Below are 18,788 nucleotides of genomic sequence, written 5' to 3'. Positions count from 1 at the left end.
TGCCTAGCAAAGTAGTTTAAAATAGTCATTTCCCAAGGATGCATCAGGCTTCAACCCTGGGTCTTGGGACCAATTTACTATGACACACTTTTTAAAAACAGTAATCTGTATTAAACGTCAAACAGAATAAGGCAAAAATATCAGCACATTCTATAGAGTTAGGCTAAGAATCTTGTATGACGTTTGCCTTATATACACATGATTGCGGTTGTCAGATGTTGCGTCCCAGAGTCAAAAATACTTGGAAAGTCACCCGGCAAAGAAGCAGAGGCACGGAGTGGATACAGGAATTCCACTGTTGGGAAAGTATATGGAATGATTACATAGAGGCTAATGATCTACAGTTCAGTGCTAATAGGCATAATAGAAGACAGGCTAATACATTTCTTACCTCTGGTGGTAAGGTTAGGGGGAAAAGTGGCTTTGTATGTTTTGCTTCAGTTCAAAAGCTAGACGTCTCTTCTGCTACGAAAAAGTAGCTTTGTTCCCATTTCCAGCATTCCCTGAGCTTGCTCGCCTTTTCTCTTCTTCCCAGGAGATTGCATCAACAATTCGAAAGCTATAAGGAACAAGTGAGAAAAATAGGGGAAGAAGCACGGCGCTACCAGGGCGAGCACAAAGACGATGCTCCGACCTGCGGCATCTGCCACAAGACCAAGTTCGCCGATGGCTGCGGCCACCTGTGCTCCTATTGCAGCACCAAGTTCTGCGCGCGCTGCGGGGGCCGCGTGTCCCTGCGGTCCAACAACGTGAGTAGAGCCGCCCGCGGTGCGCACTGGTGGCTGCGCCCCGCCTCCCCCGTGACCAGAGCAGGGGACGAGCGAGGCAGATAATTCATAAAAGAGGCTTTCTGTATGTGTGTATCTCGATAAATGTTTCCCGTTCAACACCAACGGATTACCTGTGGGAGTAAGTTTATTTTCTGAAGAAAGTAGTTAATGTAGATTTAGTATCGTGAATTATGAAACCCTTGAAGCGTGTGACCACCAATTCTTCTCGTACAAAAAAAAAGCAGAACAAAACAACCTACCTTGAGGTTTCTGCAACATATGTTTCGGATTGAACGAAGATAAAATCAAGGTAGATTGTGTGGCATTAAATTTAACCCGATGCAATCCTGTATAAAGCAATAATTAGCCTCTGTGAGAGTAACTTCAAATTTGCTATCATGTTAAAATAAGAAAAGAGTGCTAAGTCTTATGAAAATTATTTGGATATTTAAAGAGTGTGTCAAAATTTTAATTTCGGGGGGGAAAGTGGTGGTTTACACTTATATCTTCCTAATTTGGAAAATCACAGTTAAAATTAAAGTGAACCTACCCATCAACATTGTATTCTTTGGTAGTGTATTTGAGTTGTAAGTAGGGTATTATTCTAAAATCTCTTCTAGGGGAATTAAGACATTTAGTAAAATAGATGCATTATTAAACTTAAGATGAGCCTACTATTTTCTTTGTAGGCTTAACTTCTCTGAACAACAGCTTCTTTATCTATGAAACTGTATGGTAATAAGTAATGCATATGGTTGTTATGAGAATTAAAACAATTCAAATCTATGCATCTTTAATTTTTCTTTATGTTCCATTCTTATGGCCACATAAGTTTTCTTTTTTCCTCCTAAAAGTTATGTGTTTTAGTTAATCCTCATATGCTACCTTAAAGCCTTTCCAGAACAAGCTTGGATTGAGATCGTGTCTGGTGCATAAAAAGTGCACAGGACCTATTTGTTAAATTTCCCTTCTTTAGTTCTTGAACACACTTTTGGGAATGAATTCTTGCAAATGAGACCTGTGATGGTATTCAAAATATTTAACAACTCAACGCAGTAAGGGTACTGTCCAATCTGAAATGGTGCTGACCCTGAACGGTAGGGTGCAAATGGGCTGAGTGCCCATAGCTGTTGAATGCTTTTCACCTCACATTATAGGTTTGAGGCAAGCCAATACAGAGAATCAAACTCATATTTTAAACAGGAGAGGGGTTTAAAGGAAATTGAGCTAAGCGGTACCTATGATTTTGAGCCGACAAGCAGGCGTAATGTAGTTCATCCATCTTTACTAAACCCATTCAATCTTGGAAAAAATATTCAAAAAACAAAACAAAGCACAACTTAAAATATTTAATCTTGGAGAAAGGACATAAAATTGTATAAAGTTGTTTTTTTCCTGTGACATTGTAAATCTTGAAATACCTGTAATGAATAAATCTTCCTTGTGGGATAATTTATGGCTAAATGGTTAACAGATTTCTTTTCTCATTTTTATTTATTACAAACACTTCCCATTCTTAGATTTTTCCAATTCATAACTATAAACATTTTAAGAGTAATTTGATATAATTATTCATTCAAATTTTATGCATTTTAATATATCTTTTCAATAATAGGTGGACTAAATATGGTAATAAATTAAGTTTTCTTTCTGAAGAATGATTTAAATTTAGATTTAATAATCCAAGTTCTCAAAAGTTCTGAAATTATAGTGCCCAACTTTTGTACCTAACATATAGCAGGATCAGTAGTATATGTGTATTTTCAACAACAGATTGAACAGTGACTATTTTTTGGTAAGAATAAATATTTACTTTTCAAACTACCTGTGCTTTTATACTTTAAAGTAACACATGATTGCTTTCTTAAAATCTGTTTATTAATATATGCCTTATTTTTGTTTTTCTCTTCTTTTCCCTCTCTCTTTACTCTGCTTCCTTGGATGCTTTCCCAAAGGAGGACAAAGTGGTTAGAATCCATGATTTCTTTTCTATCATTTGTTATTACAATGCTGTGAACTTTATTAAGTGAATGTTTCACCTAGTGTTGTTAATCACTATATTTCACAAAGAAATTACATGCTAGGAAGGCTCATTTGTAGCTCTCATTGAAAAATAAAACGAACATCTAGGAGCATTACAGAGTTTTATATTAATAGATAAAGTCTGGGTAGTTTGTGTTCATGGGAACAGTGATATTTTAACATAATTTAAATCATTATGAAACTCATTTGTCCTCTTAGCTCCCTGAGTTTTGAGGATGATCCGTCTGCCTTCAGGAACAATAAAGTCTAATGGGCCTTACCTTTCTCATCACCCATTGGATGCATGGCGGGTGATTTGAAACTCTACGGCAGAAGGAATGGGAGGTACTGATTTAGTGGAGAGAATGGATCAAATTAAAATCAAGAGCTCAGAAGAAAATGATTGTTCTATCGAACACAAGCAGCCGAGTTGTCATATTGAACCACAGTTTTGCTCTTTTCTTCTCCCTCATGCATTGAAATCACTCCCTAAGGAAGTAAAAGGTCGCCTTTAACTCTTACCAGCCTTGGAAATCACAGAGGGTGTACTCAGTAAGACAGGAGACAAGTGGGATCTTACGTCAGCCTGTCCTTTGCAGACATACTCTATACTTTCCTTTGGTGTAAATTACAATTTCCCGATATGAGACTGGGGCAATGAGTATTTTGGGTTCAATATATCAACTCAGCTGCCTCTGTTCAACTGTTTTAAAGTTTAGATTACATACTGCAGTGTGTAGGCAGCAAGCCTGACATTAAGTTGAACATTAACTTGTGTTTTTAAACTTGATGTTAGTATATGTTCATAAGTTTTTTCTATGAAAAAGAAATCAGGTTGAAAATTATATAGGGTAGTTATTTTCACGAAATGTGTTTGCCTGTACCATTGGTGGTACGTGAGATCATTTTAGGGGCTATTATTTTAATGCAATACCGGTTTCCCCCACTATCTGAAAATAGAGATTTTCTATGAAACTTTTTGTAAGACCAAATGGCATAAAGGGAAGGAACAATTACCTCTGGACATATCTTGCTAACAAATGCACAAAATAAATCAGATAAGGCACAGATGCCCACAGACACATTTCAAAGCTGTGGTGGCTGGATGCTGAGATGCTGAGTGTGGTCCCTGGGGAAGGAGCTTGGCAGGGCCTCTCTCTCTGCTCTGGGTGTGTACTACCTCTATAACAGCTCACTCCAAAACAAACATGGAATGGTATTTTCACATTTCACCTTTTTTCGTAAACGTGAAAATCCTCTTTGGATTTCTTTCATTTAGCGAAAACAGGTACTAGTGTAGGTCTTTCGTAAAAGCAAAGTGGAGTGAAGGGAACTTTTAAAAAGCGGGGGATATGTGTAATGTATTAGGAAAAAAAACATAATTAGACTATCACACTTTTGGTTTCTTGAACACTACTTTGGATGAGTCTACATTTGAAATGTAGGTAATTTTAAAATCCTTTAAAGAATAAAAGTTTAAGTACATAAATAATGCTGGTGTTGTGCAGACTTCAGCTACTCCCATAGGGCTGGCCAGATTGATTGTTCCCATACAGGTAGGGTATTTGTGCTTGTTATGATTACTGACTCTCTAATAAGAATTCAGGGGGATTTTATGGTTGTCAGTCAAAAATAGAATGAAAAAAACCTATAAAATACAATCACTTTCAATTATTATCTTCACTTTGATTAGAACACATATATCTACCATTTATGTTTAAGTACTTCGTCAAAATTTCATTAAAATGCTTCTTAACTGATTGAGGTTGACGATGAATTTCCTTTTTGGTCCAAGGAAACTGAAGCCAGATTTTGTCTTAGTTGTGTTAAAGAGAATAGCCAAGTATTAAGCTAAGTACTTGATTGCTATTTCTTTCCCTATTCCTCTGAGATCTTTTATTTTTCGTAGAGAAATTATAATTTACAGATGTGTGGAGGGGGTGCTTTTATGAGAGGAAAGTAGACACTAATAAGGATGAATAAAACTTTCCTAAAAGGAATCTGCATCTTGTTCAATAGAATAATGGTGAGGTCTACTTAGTTTGTTAAATTGGTGAATAAAGTGACTAAAATACTAGTGTATATGATATGAAGACCTAAGGATAGCTAGGACATAAATATTTCTTTACTGAGTCCAGTGAAAAGTATTAATGATTACATTTTTTTGCAGCCTGGCAATATTTTATTTTAAAACTTCACTCTTAGCCTAAATCACCTCTAGCAATTTGGGAGATTGTGTACTTATAAAGAAAACAGCTTGTCATGAAGAATCACTTTGCACTTGAGGCATGTATAAAATAATCTCATTATAAATTATTACATGCGTCAAGTGCAAAGTGCACACTCTCAGAGATAAAATGATAATTTTTATTTCATCGAAAGACTTCTCTGAAGCATAAATATATAAGGATACTGCAGATTTCCCCACAGCCTGTTTAAATTTTTTTTTAACATCTTTATTGGAGTATAATTGCTTTGCAATGGTGTGTTAGTTTCTGCTTTATAACAAAATGAATCAGCTATACAAAAACATATATCACCATATATCCTCCCTCTTGCATCTCCCTCCCACCCTCCCTATCCCACCCCTCTAGGTGCTCACAAAGCACCGAGCTGATCTCCCTGTGCAGCTGCTTCCCACTAGTTAACTATTTTACATTTGGTAGTGTATATATGTCCATGCCACTCTCTCACTTCGTCCCACCTTACCCTTCCCCCTCCCCGAGTCCTCAAGTCCATTCTTTACATCTGTCTTTATTCCTGTCATGCCCTACATTCTTAAGAACCTTTTTTTTATATTCCATATATATGTGTTAGCATACAGTATTTGTTTTTCTCTTTCTGACTTCCTTCATTCTGTATGACAGCCTCTAGGTCCATCCACCTCACTACAAATAACTCAATTTTGTTTCTTTTTATGGCTGAGTAATATTCCATTGTATATATGTACCACATCTTCTTTATCCATTCATCTGTTGATGGACACTTAGCTTGCTTCCATGTCCTGGCTATTGTAAATAGAGCTGCAATGAGCATTGTGGTACATGGCTCTTTTTGAATTATGGTTTTTCTCCGGGTATATGCCCAGTAGTGGTATTGCTGGGTCATATGGTTGTTCTATTTTTAGGGAACCTCCATACTGTTCTGCATAGTGATTGTATCAATTTACATTCCCACCAACAGTGCAAGAAGGTTCCCTTTTCTCCACACCCTCTCCAGCATTTATTGTTTGTAGATTTTTTGATGATGGCCATTCTGACTTGTGTGAGGTGATACCTCATTGTACTTTTGATTTGCATTTCTCTAATGATTAGTGAAGTTGAGCATCCTTTCATGTGTTTGTTGGCAATTTGTATATCTTTTTCAGAGAAATGTCTATAGATCTTCTGCCCATTTTTGGATTGGGTAGTTTGTTTTTTGATATTGAGATGCATGAGCTGCCTGTATATTTTGGAGATTAATCCTTTGTCAGTTGCTTCATTTGCAAATATTCTCTCCCATTCTGAGCGTTATCTTTTTGTCTTATTTATGGTTCCCTTTGCTGTGCAAAAGCTTTTAAGTTTCTTTAGGTCCCATTTGTTTATTTTTCTTTTTATTTCCACTTCTCTAGTAGGTGGGTCAAAAAGGATCTTGCTGTGATTTATGTCATAGAGTGTTTTGCCTATATTTTCCTCTAAGAGTTTTATAGTGTCTGGCTTTACATTTATGCCTTTAATCCATTTTCAGGTTTTTTTTGTGTATGGTGTTAGGGATGTTTCTAATTTCCTTCTTTTACATGTAGCTGTCCTGTTTCACCAGCACCACATATTGAAGAGGCTGTCTTTTCTCCATTGTATATTCTTGCCTCCTTTATTAAAGATAAGGTGACCATATGTGTGTGGGTTTACCTCTGGGCTTTCTATCCCGTTCCATTGATCTATATTTCTGTTTTTGTGCCATTACCATACTGTCTTGATTATGTAGCTTTGTAGTATAGTCTGAAGTCAGTTAGCCTGATTCCTCCAGCTCCATTTTTATTTCTATCATGTTTGCTTTGGCTCTTCAGGGTCTTTTGTGTTTCCATACAAATTGTGAAATTTTTTGTTCTAGTTCTGTGAAAAATGCCATTGGTAGTTTGATAGGGCTTGCACTGAATCTGTAGATTGCTTTGGGTAGTATACTCACTTTCACAATGTTGATTCTTCCAATCTAAGAACATGGTCTATCTCTCCATCTGTTTGTATCGTCTTTAATTTCTTTCACCAGTGTCTTGTAGTTTTCTGCATACAGGTCTTTTGTCTCCTTAGGTAGGTTTATTCCCAGGTATTTTATTGTTTTTGTTGCAATGGTAAATGGGAATGTTTCCTTAATTTCTCTTTCAGATTTTTCATCATTTGTGTATAGGAATGCAAGAGATTTCTGTGCATTAATTTTATATCCTGCTACTTTCCCAAATTCATTGATTAGCTCTAGTAGTTTTCTGGTAGCATCTTTGGGATTTTCTATGTATAGTGTCATGTCATCTGCAAACAGTGACAGTTTTACTTCTTCTTTTCCGATTTGGATTCTTTTTATTTCTTTTTCTTCTCTGATTGCTGTGGCTAAAACTTCCAAAACGATGTTGAATAATAGTGGTGAGATTGGGCAACTTTGTCTTGTTCCTGATCTTAGTGGAAATGGTTTCAGTTTTTCACCATTGAGAATGATGTTGACCATGGGTTTGTCATATATGGCCTTTATTATGTTAAGGTAAGTTCCCTCTATGCTTACTTTTTGGTGTGTTTTTATCATAAATAGGTGTTTAATTTTGTCAAAAGCTTTTTCTGCATCTATTGAGATGATCATATGGTTTTTCTGCTCCAATTTGTTAATATGGTTTATCACATTGATTGATTTGCATATATTGAAGATTCCTTGCATTCCTGGAATAAACCTCACTTGATCATGGTGTTGGATTATGTTTGCTAGTATTTTGTTGAGGATTTTTGCATCTATGTTCATCTGTGATTTTGGTCTGTAATTGTCTTTTTTTGTGACATCTTTTATCTGGTTTAGGTATCAGGGTGATGGTGGTCTTGTAGAATGAGTTTGGGAGTGTTCCTCCCTCTGATATATTTTGGAAGAGTTTGAGAAGGATAGGTGTTAGCTCTACTCTAAATGTTTGATAGAATTCACCTGTGAACCTATCTGGTCCTGAGGTTTTGTTTGTTGGAAGAGTTTTAATCACAGTTTCTATTTCAGTGCTTGTGATTGGTCTGTTTATATTTTCTATTTCTTCCTGGTTCAGTCTCAGCAGGTTGTGCTTTTCTAAGAATGTGTCCATTTCTTCCAGGTTGTCCATTTTATTGGTATATAGTTGCTTGTAGTAATCTCTCATGATCCTTTGTATTTCTGCAGTGTCAGTTGTTACTTCTCCTTTTTCATTTCTAATTCTATTGATTTGAGTCTTCTCCCTTCTTTTCCTGATGAGTCTGGCTAATGGTTTATCAATTTTGTTTATCTTCTCAACGAATCAGCTTTTTAGTTTTATTGATCTTTGCTTTGGTTTCCTTCATTTCTTTTTCATTTATTTCTGATCTGATCTTTATGATTTCTTTCCTTCTGCTAACTTTGGGGTTTTTTTGTTCTTCTTTCTCTAATTGCTTTAGGTGTAAGCTTCAGTTGTTTATATGAGATTTTTCTTGTTTCTTGAGGTAGGATTGTATTGCTATAAACTTTGAGAACTGCTTTTGCTGCATCCCATAGGGTTTGGGTCATCATGTTTTCATTGTCATTTGTTTCTAGGTATTTTTTAATTTCCTCTTTGATTTCTTCAGTGATCTCTTGGTTATTTAGTATTGTATTGTTTAGCCTCCATGTGTTTGTATGTTTTAGATTTTTTTTCCCTTTAATTGATACCTAGTCTCATAGCAGTGTGGTCAGAAAAGATACTCGATACGATTTCAATTTTCTTAAATTTACCAAGGCTTGATTTGTGACCCAAGATATGATCTATCCTGGAGAATGTTCCATGAGCACTTGAGAAGAAAGTGTATTCTGTTGTTTTTGAATGGAATGTTCTATAAATATCAGTTAAGCCCATCTCGTTTAATGTATCAATTAAAGCTTGTGTTTCCTTATTTATTTTCATTTTGAATGATCTGTCCATTGGTGAAAGTGGGGTGTTAAAGTCCCCTACTATGATTGTGTTACTGTCAATTTCCCCTTTTATGACTGTTAGTATTTGCCTTAAGTATTGTGGTGCTCCTATGTTGGGTGCATATATATTTACAATTGTTATATCTTTAAATTGTTTTTGTCTTTGTTTTATCATCTGTTTGGTGACAGGGTATTAATTTTAGATAACTCTTTTAGTAAAGTAACACTTTGCTCTTACTAAGTGAAATGAATTACATCCTCTAAACTCAATTCCTTTGGGATTTCCTGTAAAATTTGATCAGTATTTCCTGTTTGGTGGGGGTAGCTGGCTGATGAATAAAGCAACTAACAATGAACTTGCTACCTTTCTAGTTAATCTTTATTTTCATGCAAATAAAAGTGTCAGGTGTTATATGTTAAGAGTATTTTGTAATAAATGTCAACAATATTTTGAAAAACAGAACATGACCATTTTCTTATTTTTTTAATGTGAAAGCTACACATATCTACCTTTTAAACATCATGTACAAAGAAACTTTTTATATCAAGATAATTAATGAGGTACAGTGTTTACAAAGTCATGATTTTTTTAAACTGGCTCCTCGTACCTTTTCATTGGTGTTTGTTTATAGAAATCATACTAAATGATATGCTGATAAAGTATGTTTTTATAGAAAAAAAACTCAAAATGTAAGGGTTGGGTGGAATGGTACAGCACCAACTGAGTTTGGAACTATCCTCACCCCAAGGTGTTATCTGTAGGGAGGTTGATTATGACCACAATAAAGAACTTTGCTTTCAAAGACTCTGTTTTAAATACCAAAATTGTTTTGTTTTTTCTCTCACTAGGGTTAGATAAATACAGGCAATTCAGTAGAATCATATCCATTTTTTAAAATGATTTGCATGATTGTGTTAAATATTTATTCTCATGAAAAAATCTCTCAGAATTATCCATATTTAGTTCATGGTATGATGAGCCATCTGATCATAATTTTCAACCTTCATTTCAATCTTTTGAAGAAAAATGACTGTAAGAGTTTGCCTGCACCCACTTTCATGTTTCTCTCTCTCTCTCTTTTTTAACTAGATGCTTTGATGATGGATTTCTTTGTAAGAATGTTCTCTTAGAGATTCTGCCCAGAAAGACAGTATGGGCCTAAGTAGAAAAGTTTATAAGTAATAAACATATTAATAAAGAAATATTAGGTACATTGAGAGGAGAACATTCATTAAGCAATTTAATTAATTAGATTTCTCAAGGTTTATCTTACTGTGTCGTGCTTGTCTGAGAGTGGATTACAACATCAAGTTGTAAAAACTTTCTTTAAATAATGAAAATAATAAAAATTTTTATTACAAATCAGTTTTAGGGATTTGCTACACTTTTTTTCAGGGGCATAGAATTTTAATCTCTTGAATTCAGCATTACTATTCTGGAAACATTTGTTAATATTCATTAATCATTGGGGTGTTTATAGTCCTGGTTTTGTCCCCACTCCTGAGATCATAGTTTAAAACCTTTATAAAACCTGTTTCCTGAAATTACAATTTCACAAACCAATGTTCCATACAGATGCATCTTAGGGTGTAGAGAAAACCCTTCTAATTTAAGGAAAGGGACTGTGAGAGGCAGAGCTTTCACAAAGCTAAAGACTAACCCATGGCAAACTGCCTAGCTTTCTGTGAACCTAAGTGGTCAGATCTCTTGTTCATTTACCTAGAAGTGGAATAACTGTGTCACGTGATAGCCTTATGTTTAACAATTTGAGGAACTGACAGTTTTCCCAAGCAGCTGCATAGTCGTATTTATGGGTTCCAATTTCTCCACATTCTCATCAATACTTGTTACTACCTGGATTTGTTTCAACTATAGCCATCACGTTGCATGTAAAGTGATGTGGCATCCCATTGTGCTTTTCACAAAGCTGTTTTTAAACCAAAATTATCAAACTAGTTTTATATCTCCAAGGATTCACTTTGTGTGGATTTAGATTCTTACATGAAAATGTTACTAAGTTAGTCATTTCTTGAGAATAGATTTTTTTTTAAGCTATCATATTCAAAGCATTAGAAGTTTGGTTTCTTTCTTCTCTGGTGATTCTTTATGTCTCTTGTGTTACAATTACATAAGTACTTATTAACCTATCTAAGGCAATCAGAACAGGAACTCTGTTGAGTTTAGGATAACTTGGAATCTAATATCTGTCTAGACCAGCTATCCCTAGGGTGCACACAAAGTAAGTGACTTTCATTGCCAATTGAAAAGACTATTTTTTAAACATGTGGAGAGAACTAGCAGCTTCTGTTTTACCATTCAGCCGTAGGTCCAAAATTAACACAGAAGCGTAAGCCCAGATTTTAAAAGACCATTCTTTTTTCAGCATGTGCAGGATATTTTCTTGAGTGATGAGAGCTTTCAGCAGTATGCAAATAGACCCACATAGAGACGCAGTAATGACCAGATTTTCTGTCACCAGCCGTCCAACTCTCCATACATCCCTGAGGTCTTCCTCCAACAGATTTCAGCAGTAGGTAGATTCCCTATCATTGCTGCCGCTAGTGGGGAATAAATTCTTAGTCACAAGCAAAGCCTATTTTATCTGATATTTGTATAGCTACTCCAGCTCTGTTTCGGTTGTTATTTACATGGTATATCCGTTTCCATTCTTTTAATTTAATCATACATTTGTCTTTGAATCTAAAGTGTGTCTTATACAAACAACATATACTTAGGTTTGGGGATTTTTTTAAATCCAGGCTGACAATCTCTGCCTTTTGATTAGATTTTTAATCCATTCATAATTAATGTTTTTTTATATGATTGTATTTTTGTCTCCTAGTTTACATTGTGCTTTTTATCTCTCATCTTTTTTTTTTGTTCCTCACTGTTCCTCCTTTACTGCTTTATTTTGCATTAAAGGAGTATTTCCTAGGCATGTTTTAATTATTTCAGTGATTTTTAACTGTATTTTCTGATTTATTTTCTCAGTGACTCTAGGGTTTCCAGTATACATCTTTTTTTCCATCTTTATTGAGATATAATGACATGTAACATTGTGTAAATTGAAGGTACACAATGTGATGATTTGATACATGTATCTATTACACCCATCTTGCCAGAATCTACTTCACATTTATACTACCTTAATCCCAGTGAAAGCTAAAAATGTCCATTCTACATAGCTCTATTCACCCTTCTCCCTTCTCCCTTTTTTTGTGCTATCATTTTTATATATTTTATGTCTATATGTTATAAGTCCAATAATACATTGTTGTAACTATCACTTTATATGGTTTTATCTTTTAATGAAGCTGAGAAGAAATCAGAGCAAGTATACATTTACAGGATCTGTTATCTAACATTCTTATTTACTATTTTTGGTTCTCTTAACTTCTTCCTGTGGCTTCAAGTTACCATCTGTTGTCATTTCCTAACGCCAGTCCAAAGTTACTTCCATCCATCTCCTTTGTGCTGTTGTTATTGCCAAATATATGTGATTTCTTTATGCTATAGACTTAATAATACTTGTATATTAATACTCTTTTATACAACTTTTAAATAATTTAAGAAAACAAAGAAGAAATATGAAATTATATTTTCATAATTACCTCTGTTATTATCTTTACCATAGTTCTTTTTTTTAATGTGTGAATTCATATTACTGTCTGGCCTAAAGAATTTCATTTAGTATTTCTTAAAGATGAGTCTTCTAGCAATGAATTCTTTCAGATTTTGTTTACCTGGGAGTGTATTTCTCCTTCATTTTTGAAGGATAGTTTTGCTGGTTGTGGGATTCTTGGTTAACAGTTTCTTTTTCCTTCTTTCAGCACTTCAAACATATCATCCCAGTCCCTTTGACCTCCACTGTCTTTGATGAGAAGTCAACTGTTAATCTTATTAAGAGCTCTTGTGTGTGATGAGTCTATTTTCTCTGTTACTTTCAAAAGTTTCTCTTTGCCTTTTGTTTTCAATGTTTACTGTGATGTGTATCTGTCTAAGTATGGATCTCTTTGTGTCCTTCCTAGTTGGGTTCATTAGTTTCTTAGACATGCAGATTAGTGTTTTCCATCAAATTTGGTAAAGTTTCAGCCCTCAATGCTTTGAATTTGTTTTGGCTCTTTCTCTCTTTCCTCATTATGGCAGCTCCTACTGCACATATGTTGGTGCAGCTAATGGTTTCCCACATTTCTCCAAGGTTCTGTTCATTTTTCTTCATTCTTTCTTCTCTCTTTTCATTAGGTCACATAATCGCTATTGATCTATCTTTAAGTTCATGGATTCTTTCTTCTGCCAGCTCCAATCTAATGTTGAGTCCTTCTAGTAAATTTTTCATTCTGGTTATTGTTCTTTTCAACTCCAGAATCATTTTATTTCTTTAATAAGTTATATCTCTTTCTCTATCTTCTCTATTTGATGAGATGTTGTTGTCATAACTTGCTTTATTCTTTAAGCATAGTTCCTTTAGCTCTTTGAAAATATTTACAACAGTTTTTTTTTTAATGTCTTCATCTGGTATGTCCAACATCTGGGCCCTCTCTGAATGGGGTCCTGTTTTTTTTTTTTTTTCTTCTGTGAACAAGTTGCATGTTGCTATTTCTTTGCATGCCGCATAATTTATAGTTGAATACTGGCCATTTTTGATTATATATTTGGCAAATCTGGATATGAATCCTAGTTCCCACTCCTGGGGCCTTTTTTTGCTTGTTTGCTTCTTTATCTGTTTAGTGAGTTGGTTGCACTATTTCAGTGAAACCAATTTCCCCTGCAGTGTGAAGCCTCTGATGTTGCTATTCATGGGCACAGCTTTGGCATGCACATATCACTCTAGCCTTCCCATCAGGGATGCTGGTGTTTTTGACCAGGCAGTCTTTAACCACTGCTCTCTTTTCTTGATCTCCCAGTTAAGATCTTAGTATCCTGCTTGTACTGAAGCCAGTCTTCAAAGTCTGCTCCAATTCCAGACTCTCCTTATCTGCTTCCCTGTTTCTTTCTGTTAAGCTTCTTGCTTGTCTTTTGTTTCCCTTGTTGTTATCATGGAGCTGTCAGTCTTCTCCTTATGGCTCAGCACCAAAATCTGCATTGTTTTTAACAGTGGTGCTATGCTTGAGTGTTCCCAACCTCTGTTCCAAATAAAATCAGTTAACTTAGAGAAAGATACAAAACTCTTTCTTTCTATGGCTTGTCTCTTCCCCTAGTCAGAACTCCATGCCACTGCTCTGGAGCTGGGGTTAGGGATGGCAGACTGCTTCTCTCAGATAGACACCCCTGCTCCATGAGGGTTACACTGGATGAAGTCAGTAATCCCTGGTATTCTTGATGTACTTTTCCTGGTGTGGAACTTCCACCCTATGAGGAAGCTGGGACAAGGGTGCTTGGGGTCCAGCAATCTTGGTCTGCCACAGCAGAGGTAGAGCTTTAACCCAGGATTGGCAGATGGGTGGAGGAAGTGAGCCCTTGACCACTCAACGGCTCTTGCCTGGAATAAAGCTGGAAGTGGGGATGAGAAATGCTGCTGATGCTACCTGCTGGGGCAGGAACTATAGCCCTTGACTGGGGGCTGGGGGAAGAGGGAGCCCATGTGCTTGGCTGCACCCACAGATGGAACTTCCATCTCGCTGAGCTTTGACAGGAGAAGGGAGTGGGTTGTAGCTCAAATGCCACAGACCCTCACTGTTCTTATGGACATTTATTAGAGTTTCTTGAATAAATGTTTGTCCATTTGCTATATCCCCTTTGGATAATTTCTAGGGACTTTAAATGGTTATTTTTAAAAAGTAATTTTCACCAGTTATGGAGTGGAAGTCTAGAGAGCTCCTCTAGAAGTGCTTTTCAAACAGACTCTTGATGGTTCTATGTTAACACTCATCTATTCAATTATTAATTCATTTTTCATTTTTTCTTTCATTAATTTACATTTTCCCCCATAGGATCTTTATATATAATTTTATTCTTTTAGAATCAACTACTAATTGCTTTAACAAATGCAATTTTTATGGTGATACATGCCAAGATGCACTCTTTCTGTTTAATTTCATATAAAAATCTTTCTGTGAACTTAGTATTTAATAGTTTCAGATTAAAGTGTGTGTGTGTGTGTGTGTGTGTGTGTGTGTGTGTGTGTGTGTTCTGTTTGATGCATAATAATATTTATGGAACACCACATTAAAGAAATAGGGTTCTCAAAAGCCTCCTCTTAGTGTACATGATGACAAGTATCTGATAATTCTATGAAAATCCCTACTCAAACCTTTTAGTGCCAAAAGTATTTTGCACCTATTTATTTAAAAGCCACATGTCTAATAGACTATGACTATTTCCCATATTCTATTTATTAGAGCTATCTTGGAGAGATCTTTAAAAGTTTATAAAATATGTTCTAACCTTATTAGAGTAGTTTTGCAGACACTTAAAACATTTTTAATATGGTCTAAATCTTGTAGTCATAACTGAAGTTAGGAACCTAGCTCTTAAGAAGTCATTTTCATATACTTCTTTACTATGGCATTTAATAAATGTATTCATTGAGTATTTCATTGCTATGTAAAATGTACATGCAATAGAGTCTTTTCTTACATAAACTTCAACAGCAAATATTTTCTTTCCAAAATTCCATTTGAATTGTTTCATAATAGAAGAAAAAAGAACTTTGTGCATTTAATTTCTAAACATCTGTGTTGTCAAAAATTAAATTTTCATAAAAATCAATCAAGTATTTTTATTGACCAATAATGTACTGTTGTAGCCACTATCACCACTATCCCTGAACTATTTTAGGAACCATATCAACACTGTCACCCAACTCAGCCTTTTCTTTCTATTTACCAGAATAGTATGTTCTCTTCTTATTTTTCTTTGAGTTCTCTATGCTCTTGGAGATTAAAGAACAAAGGACTATCCTCCTGCTTTTCTTGTGGGTTAAGTACAAGTGAAGACCCCTTGTTTTGCCCTATGTCTGACTCACTTGTTTTCTCTATCTTTGCTTTATTTTCACGTTTTGGTAAAAAGTAAATTTGGGTTATTAAGATGAATTGCAGGACATGGTGTAAAGATGATATCAAGGATAGTAGAAGTTATATAATGAACACTTCTTGTGTTTCTACCTTGAAATTATTCTTTAAAAAGAAACAATTTTGATGATGTCTCAAAAGATGATGTCTCGTGTTTTTTCTCATCATATTCACCACCTTGCATTACTAATAGTTTTCAGAATCTCAAAGCTCTTCTTACATAATAATCCTTCCACTGAATTTTGAATTATCCAAAAGCAAATTTTTCTATATCAGATTGTCTTCTTTCCATGCAAGAAATGTTTTCTCAAAACTCTAACAATACAGACTGTGGGTTTTCTTTTTTAGGTCACTTTTCCCCCAATTTTTGTAATATATAAAATGGCTGTTTCTTATGGAAACATTTGCTCTGATTCCTCACGAAAACCCTTACTTTTCTCAAAGGAAAATTTCACCCATTGGTTCATCCTCCAAGTTTGAGATTGAGCCCTTGTCTACATTTTAGCTTTAGATGAAGAGGAAAGCTTTCATTTTCTAACAGTCCCACCTGTCAGGTTTGGGGAAGGTGTGAGTGTGATGCTACGGGGGGAAGCTTTGCAGCAGGGAATTCAGGGCAGGTTCCTTGGTTCCCCTCACCGCCGTCTGCCACTCAGACTTGAGCTCCCAGTGGCCCCCTTTCCTTTGGCAACATCCTCAGTATCATTCAGGATTGATATTTCTTTCCATCCAATAGTTCTGTTCATCAGACTTGTCTCCTACCACTGTAGACCCCTCTAAGCTTCCCAGTGTCTGTGACAGGTCAGAGTTCTAATTGTCCTAGTAAACAGAGAGGGGGGCCTCTGGGCGGAGGAGACCTCACCTTGGCAGTCAGGTGCATCTGCAGATGTTCAAGAAGCATCTCATACTTAACACATGTAAAACCCAACTCCCATTTTTACCCCCCAAGCTAGCTTACTGCGCAGTCTTCACCGCAGGAAACAGCAACTCCATTATTGAAGGAGCACAAACCAAAGACCCAGGAATCCTCCTGACTTGTCTCTCTCTCTCTCTCTCTTTTTTTTTTTTTTTTTCTGTTTTTCTCTTATATCTCATATCCAACCCATCAGGAAATCCTGTTGGCTCTCTCTTCAAAATATAACCAAAATGCAACGTCTTCTCACCACTTCCCCTTTTCTAGCCTGCTCTGAGACACCATCTAGTCTGAATTATTGCATTGGTTTGCTAACCAACCTCTCCTTTCTGCCCCCCCCCCCCAAATGCCACTTCCCAAGCCCAATCTTAGCTAGAGTGATGACTTTAAAACGGAAAACAGACCATCTCGTGTCTGTGCTCAAAACCCCATGTTGGCTTCCCATCTCATTCAAAGTAAAAGCAAAGACCCTCAGAGTGGTACCCAAACTCCACGTGATCTGGACCCCCACACACAGGCACCCTCTCCCACCATCTCCCGCCTGCCCACCGCCTTTGCTGGTGGCCTCCGTCCTGTCCCTACTGGACACTAAACAAACACTTGCCTGGGTCCTAGCACAGCTGCTGCTGCTTCTGGAGCACTCTGACCATTACCTCAGTCCTGAGCTCTGTTCTGGTTTTTGCTCAGCTATTACTGTATCAAAGAGGCCGTCTCTAATCACCCCGTATAAAACTGTGGGCACCTCCCCTACCACGCTATCCTTTTCTGTTTGCCGTGTTTAATTTTTCTCCACAGTACTTTCCCCTCCTGTTTCTTTGTTCAGTGTGAGCTCTGCGAAGAGGGGGATTTGTTTGATTCGGTGCCGTATTCCCATGCCAGCAACAATGCCTGGCTTAGATAGGCACTTTACAAATTATGTGATGGTGTTAGGGTTTTCTAGAGAAACAGAACCAATATACGTGATTTATTATAAGGAACTGGCTTATGCAACTATGGAGGCTGAGAAGGCCCATGACCTGCTGTCTGCGGTAGGGAGGTCCAGGAAAACCAGGGGTTACTTCCAGTTCAGGCCAGAAGGCCTGAGAACCAGCGGGCCCAGCGGTGGAGTCCTGACGTCAGTGCAGGAGGACACTGAAGCCCCAGCTCAGACAGTCAGGGGGACAGTGAATTCTCCCTTTCTCTCCCCTTTTGTTCTGTCCAGGCCCTCAAGGGACTGAATGCAGCCCACCCACACTGGGGAGGGCAATCTGCTTTACTCACTCTCTCAATTCAGATGCTCATCTCGTCTGGAAACACCTCCACAGACACACCCAGAATTAATATTTAACCCAATATCTGGGTACCGTGTGGCCTGGTCAAGTTGACACATCACACTCCCCGCACGGTGATGCAGTTAGTGTCTGTAGTGTGAGCTTCATGTCAGCAGGGCAGAGAACCTCTTCTGCACTCAACACCATCCTCCTGCCTTGAGAAAGTCACTGGGCAAAGTCCCGCTGTACTTTATATGCTCTATTTGCTTGTTAAAGTGGGGATTAAAATTTGCAGCCCTGGGGGAGTGTGAAGAGCAGTGGCACGGTTTTGGTGGCCTTTTCTGCCCTCTCCCACCGGACCCTAGTCCTTCCTGCTCCATGACCACGTGCTCCTTAGCTTAAGCACCTCTGGGAACCTGTCCACATCCCAGCCTTCCCTCACCCATGTCCTACTCAGCTTGATTCTTCTATTTTTTTTTTTTTTTCGGATTACATTTTTTTAACATCTTTATTGGAGTATAATTGCTTTACAATAGTGTTAGTTTCTGCTTTATAACAAAGTGAATCGGCTATATGTATACATATATCCCCATTCTTGCCTGGACCGTGTCTTCCAAAGATTTCTCAAAGTTTCTGACCTATTTATGGTGTCCATCCTTGTTTCACAGAACATATCCAGATATTCTTACTTTTGTACTTTTATAACAT

At 36.7% G+C, this 18,788-nt stretch overlaps 1 protein-coding gene across 41 annotated transcripts in view; it reads left to right on the top strand.

Moving 5' to 3' along the window:
• RIMS1 (regulating synaptic membrane exocytosis 1) overlaps positions 1-18,788 on the top strand; it is a 471,679-nt gene that overhangs the window by 192,496 nt on the left and 260,395 nt on the right. For 38 of the 41 annotated variants that reach the window (XM_067011328.1, XM_067011363.1, XM_067011347.1 and 35 more), the window contains 2 exons: positions 536-749; positions 2,726-2,737. In XM_067011328.1, coding sequence (XP_066867429.1) covers positions 536-749; positions 2,726-2,737 — 226 coding nt within the window. The remainder of the gene's footprint in view (positions 1-535; positions 750-2,725; positions 2,738-18,788) is intronic. The other 3 variants (XM_067011324.1, XM_067011354.1, XM_067011326.1) reach the window with 2 other exon arrangements.

This window comes from Kogia breviceps, chromosome 13 (assembly GCF_026419965.1).
Source record: "Kogia breviceps isolate mKogBre1 chromosome 13, mKogBre1 haplotype 1, whole genome shotgun sequence".
NCBI classification, from domain to species: Eukaryota; Metazoa; Chordata; class Mammalia; order Artiodactyla; family Physeteridae; genus Kogia; species Kogia breviceps.
Note: the sequence above shows the minus strand (reverse complement) of the source record. Positions and strands in the feature narration are given on the sequence as shown.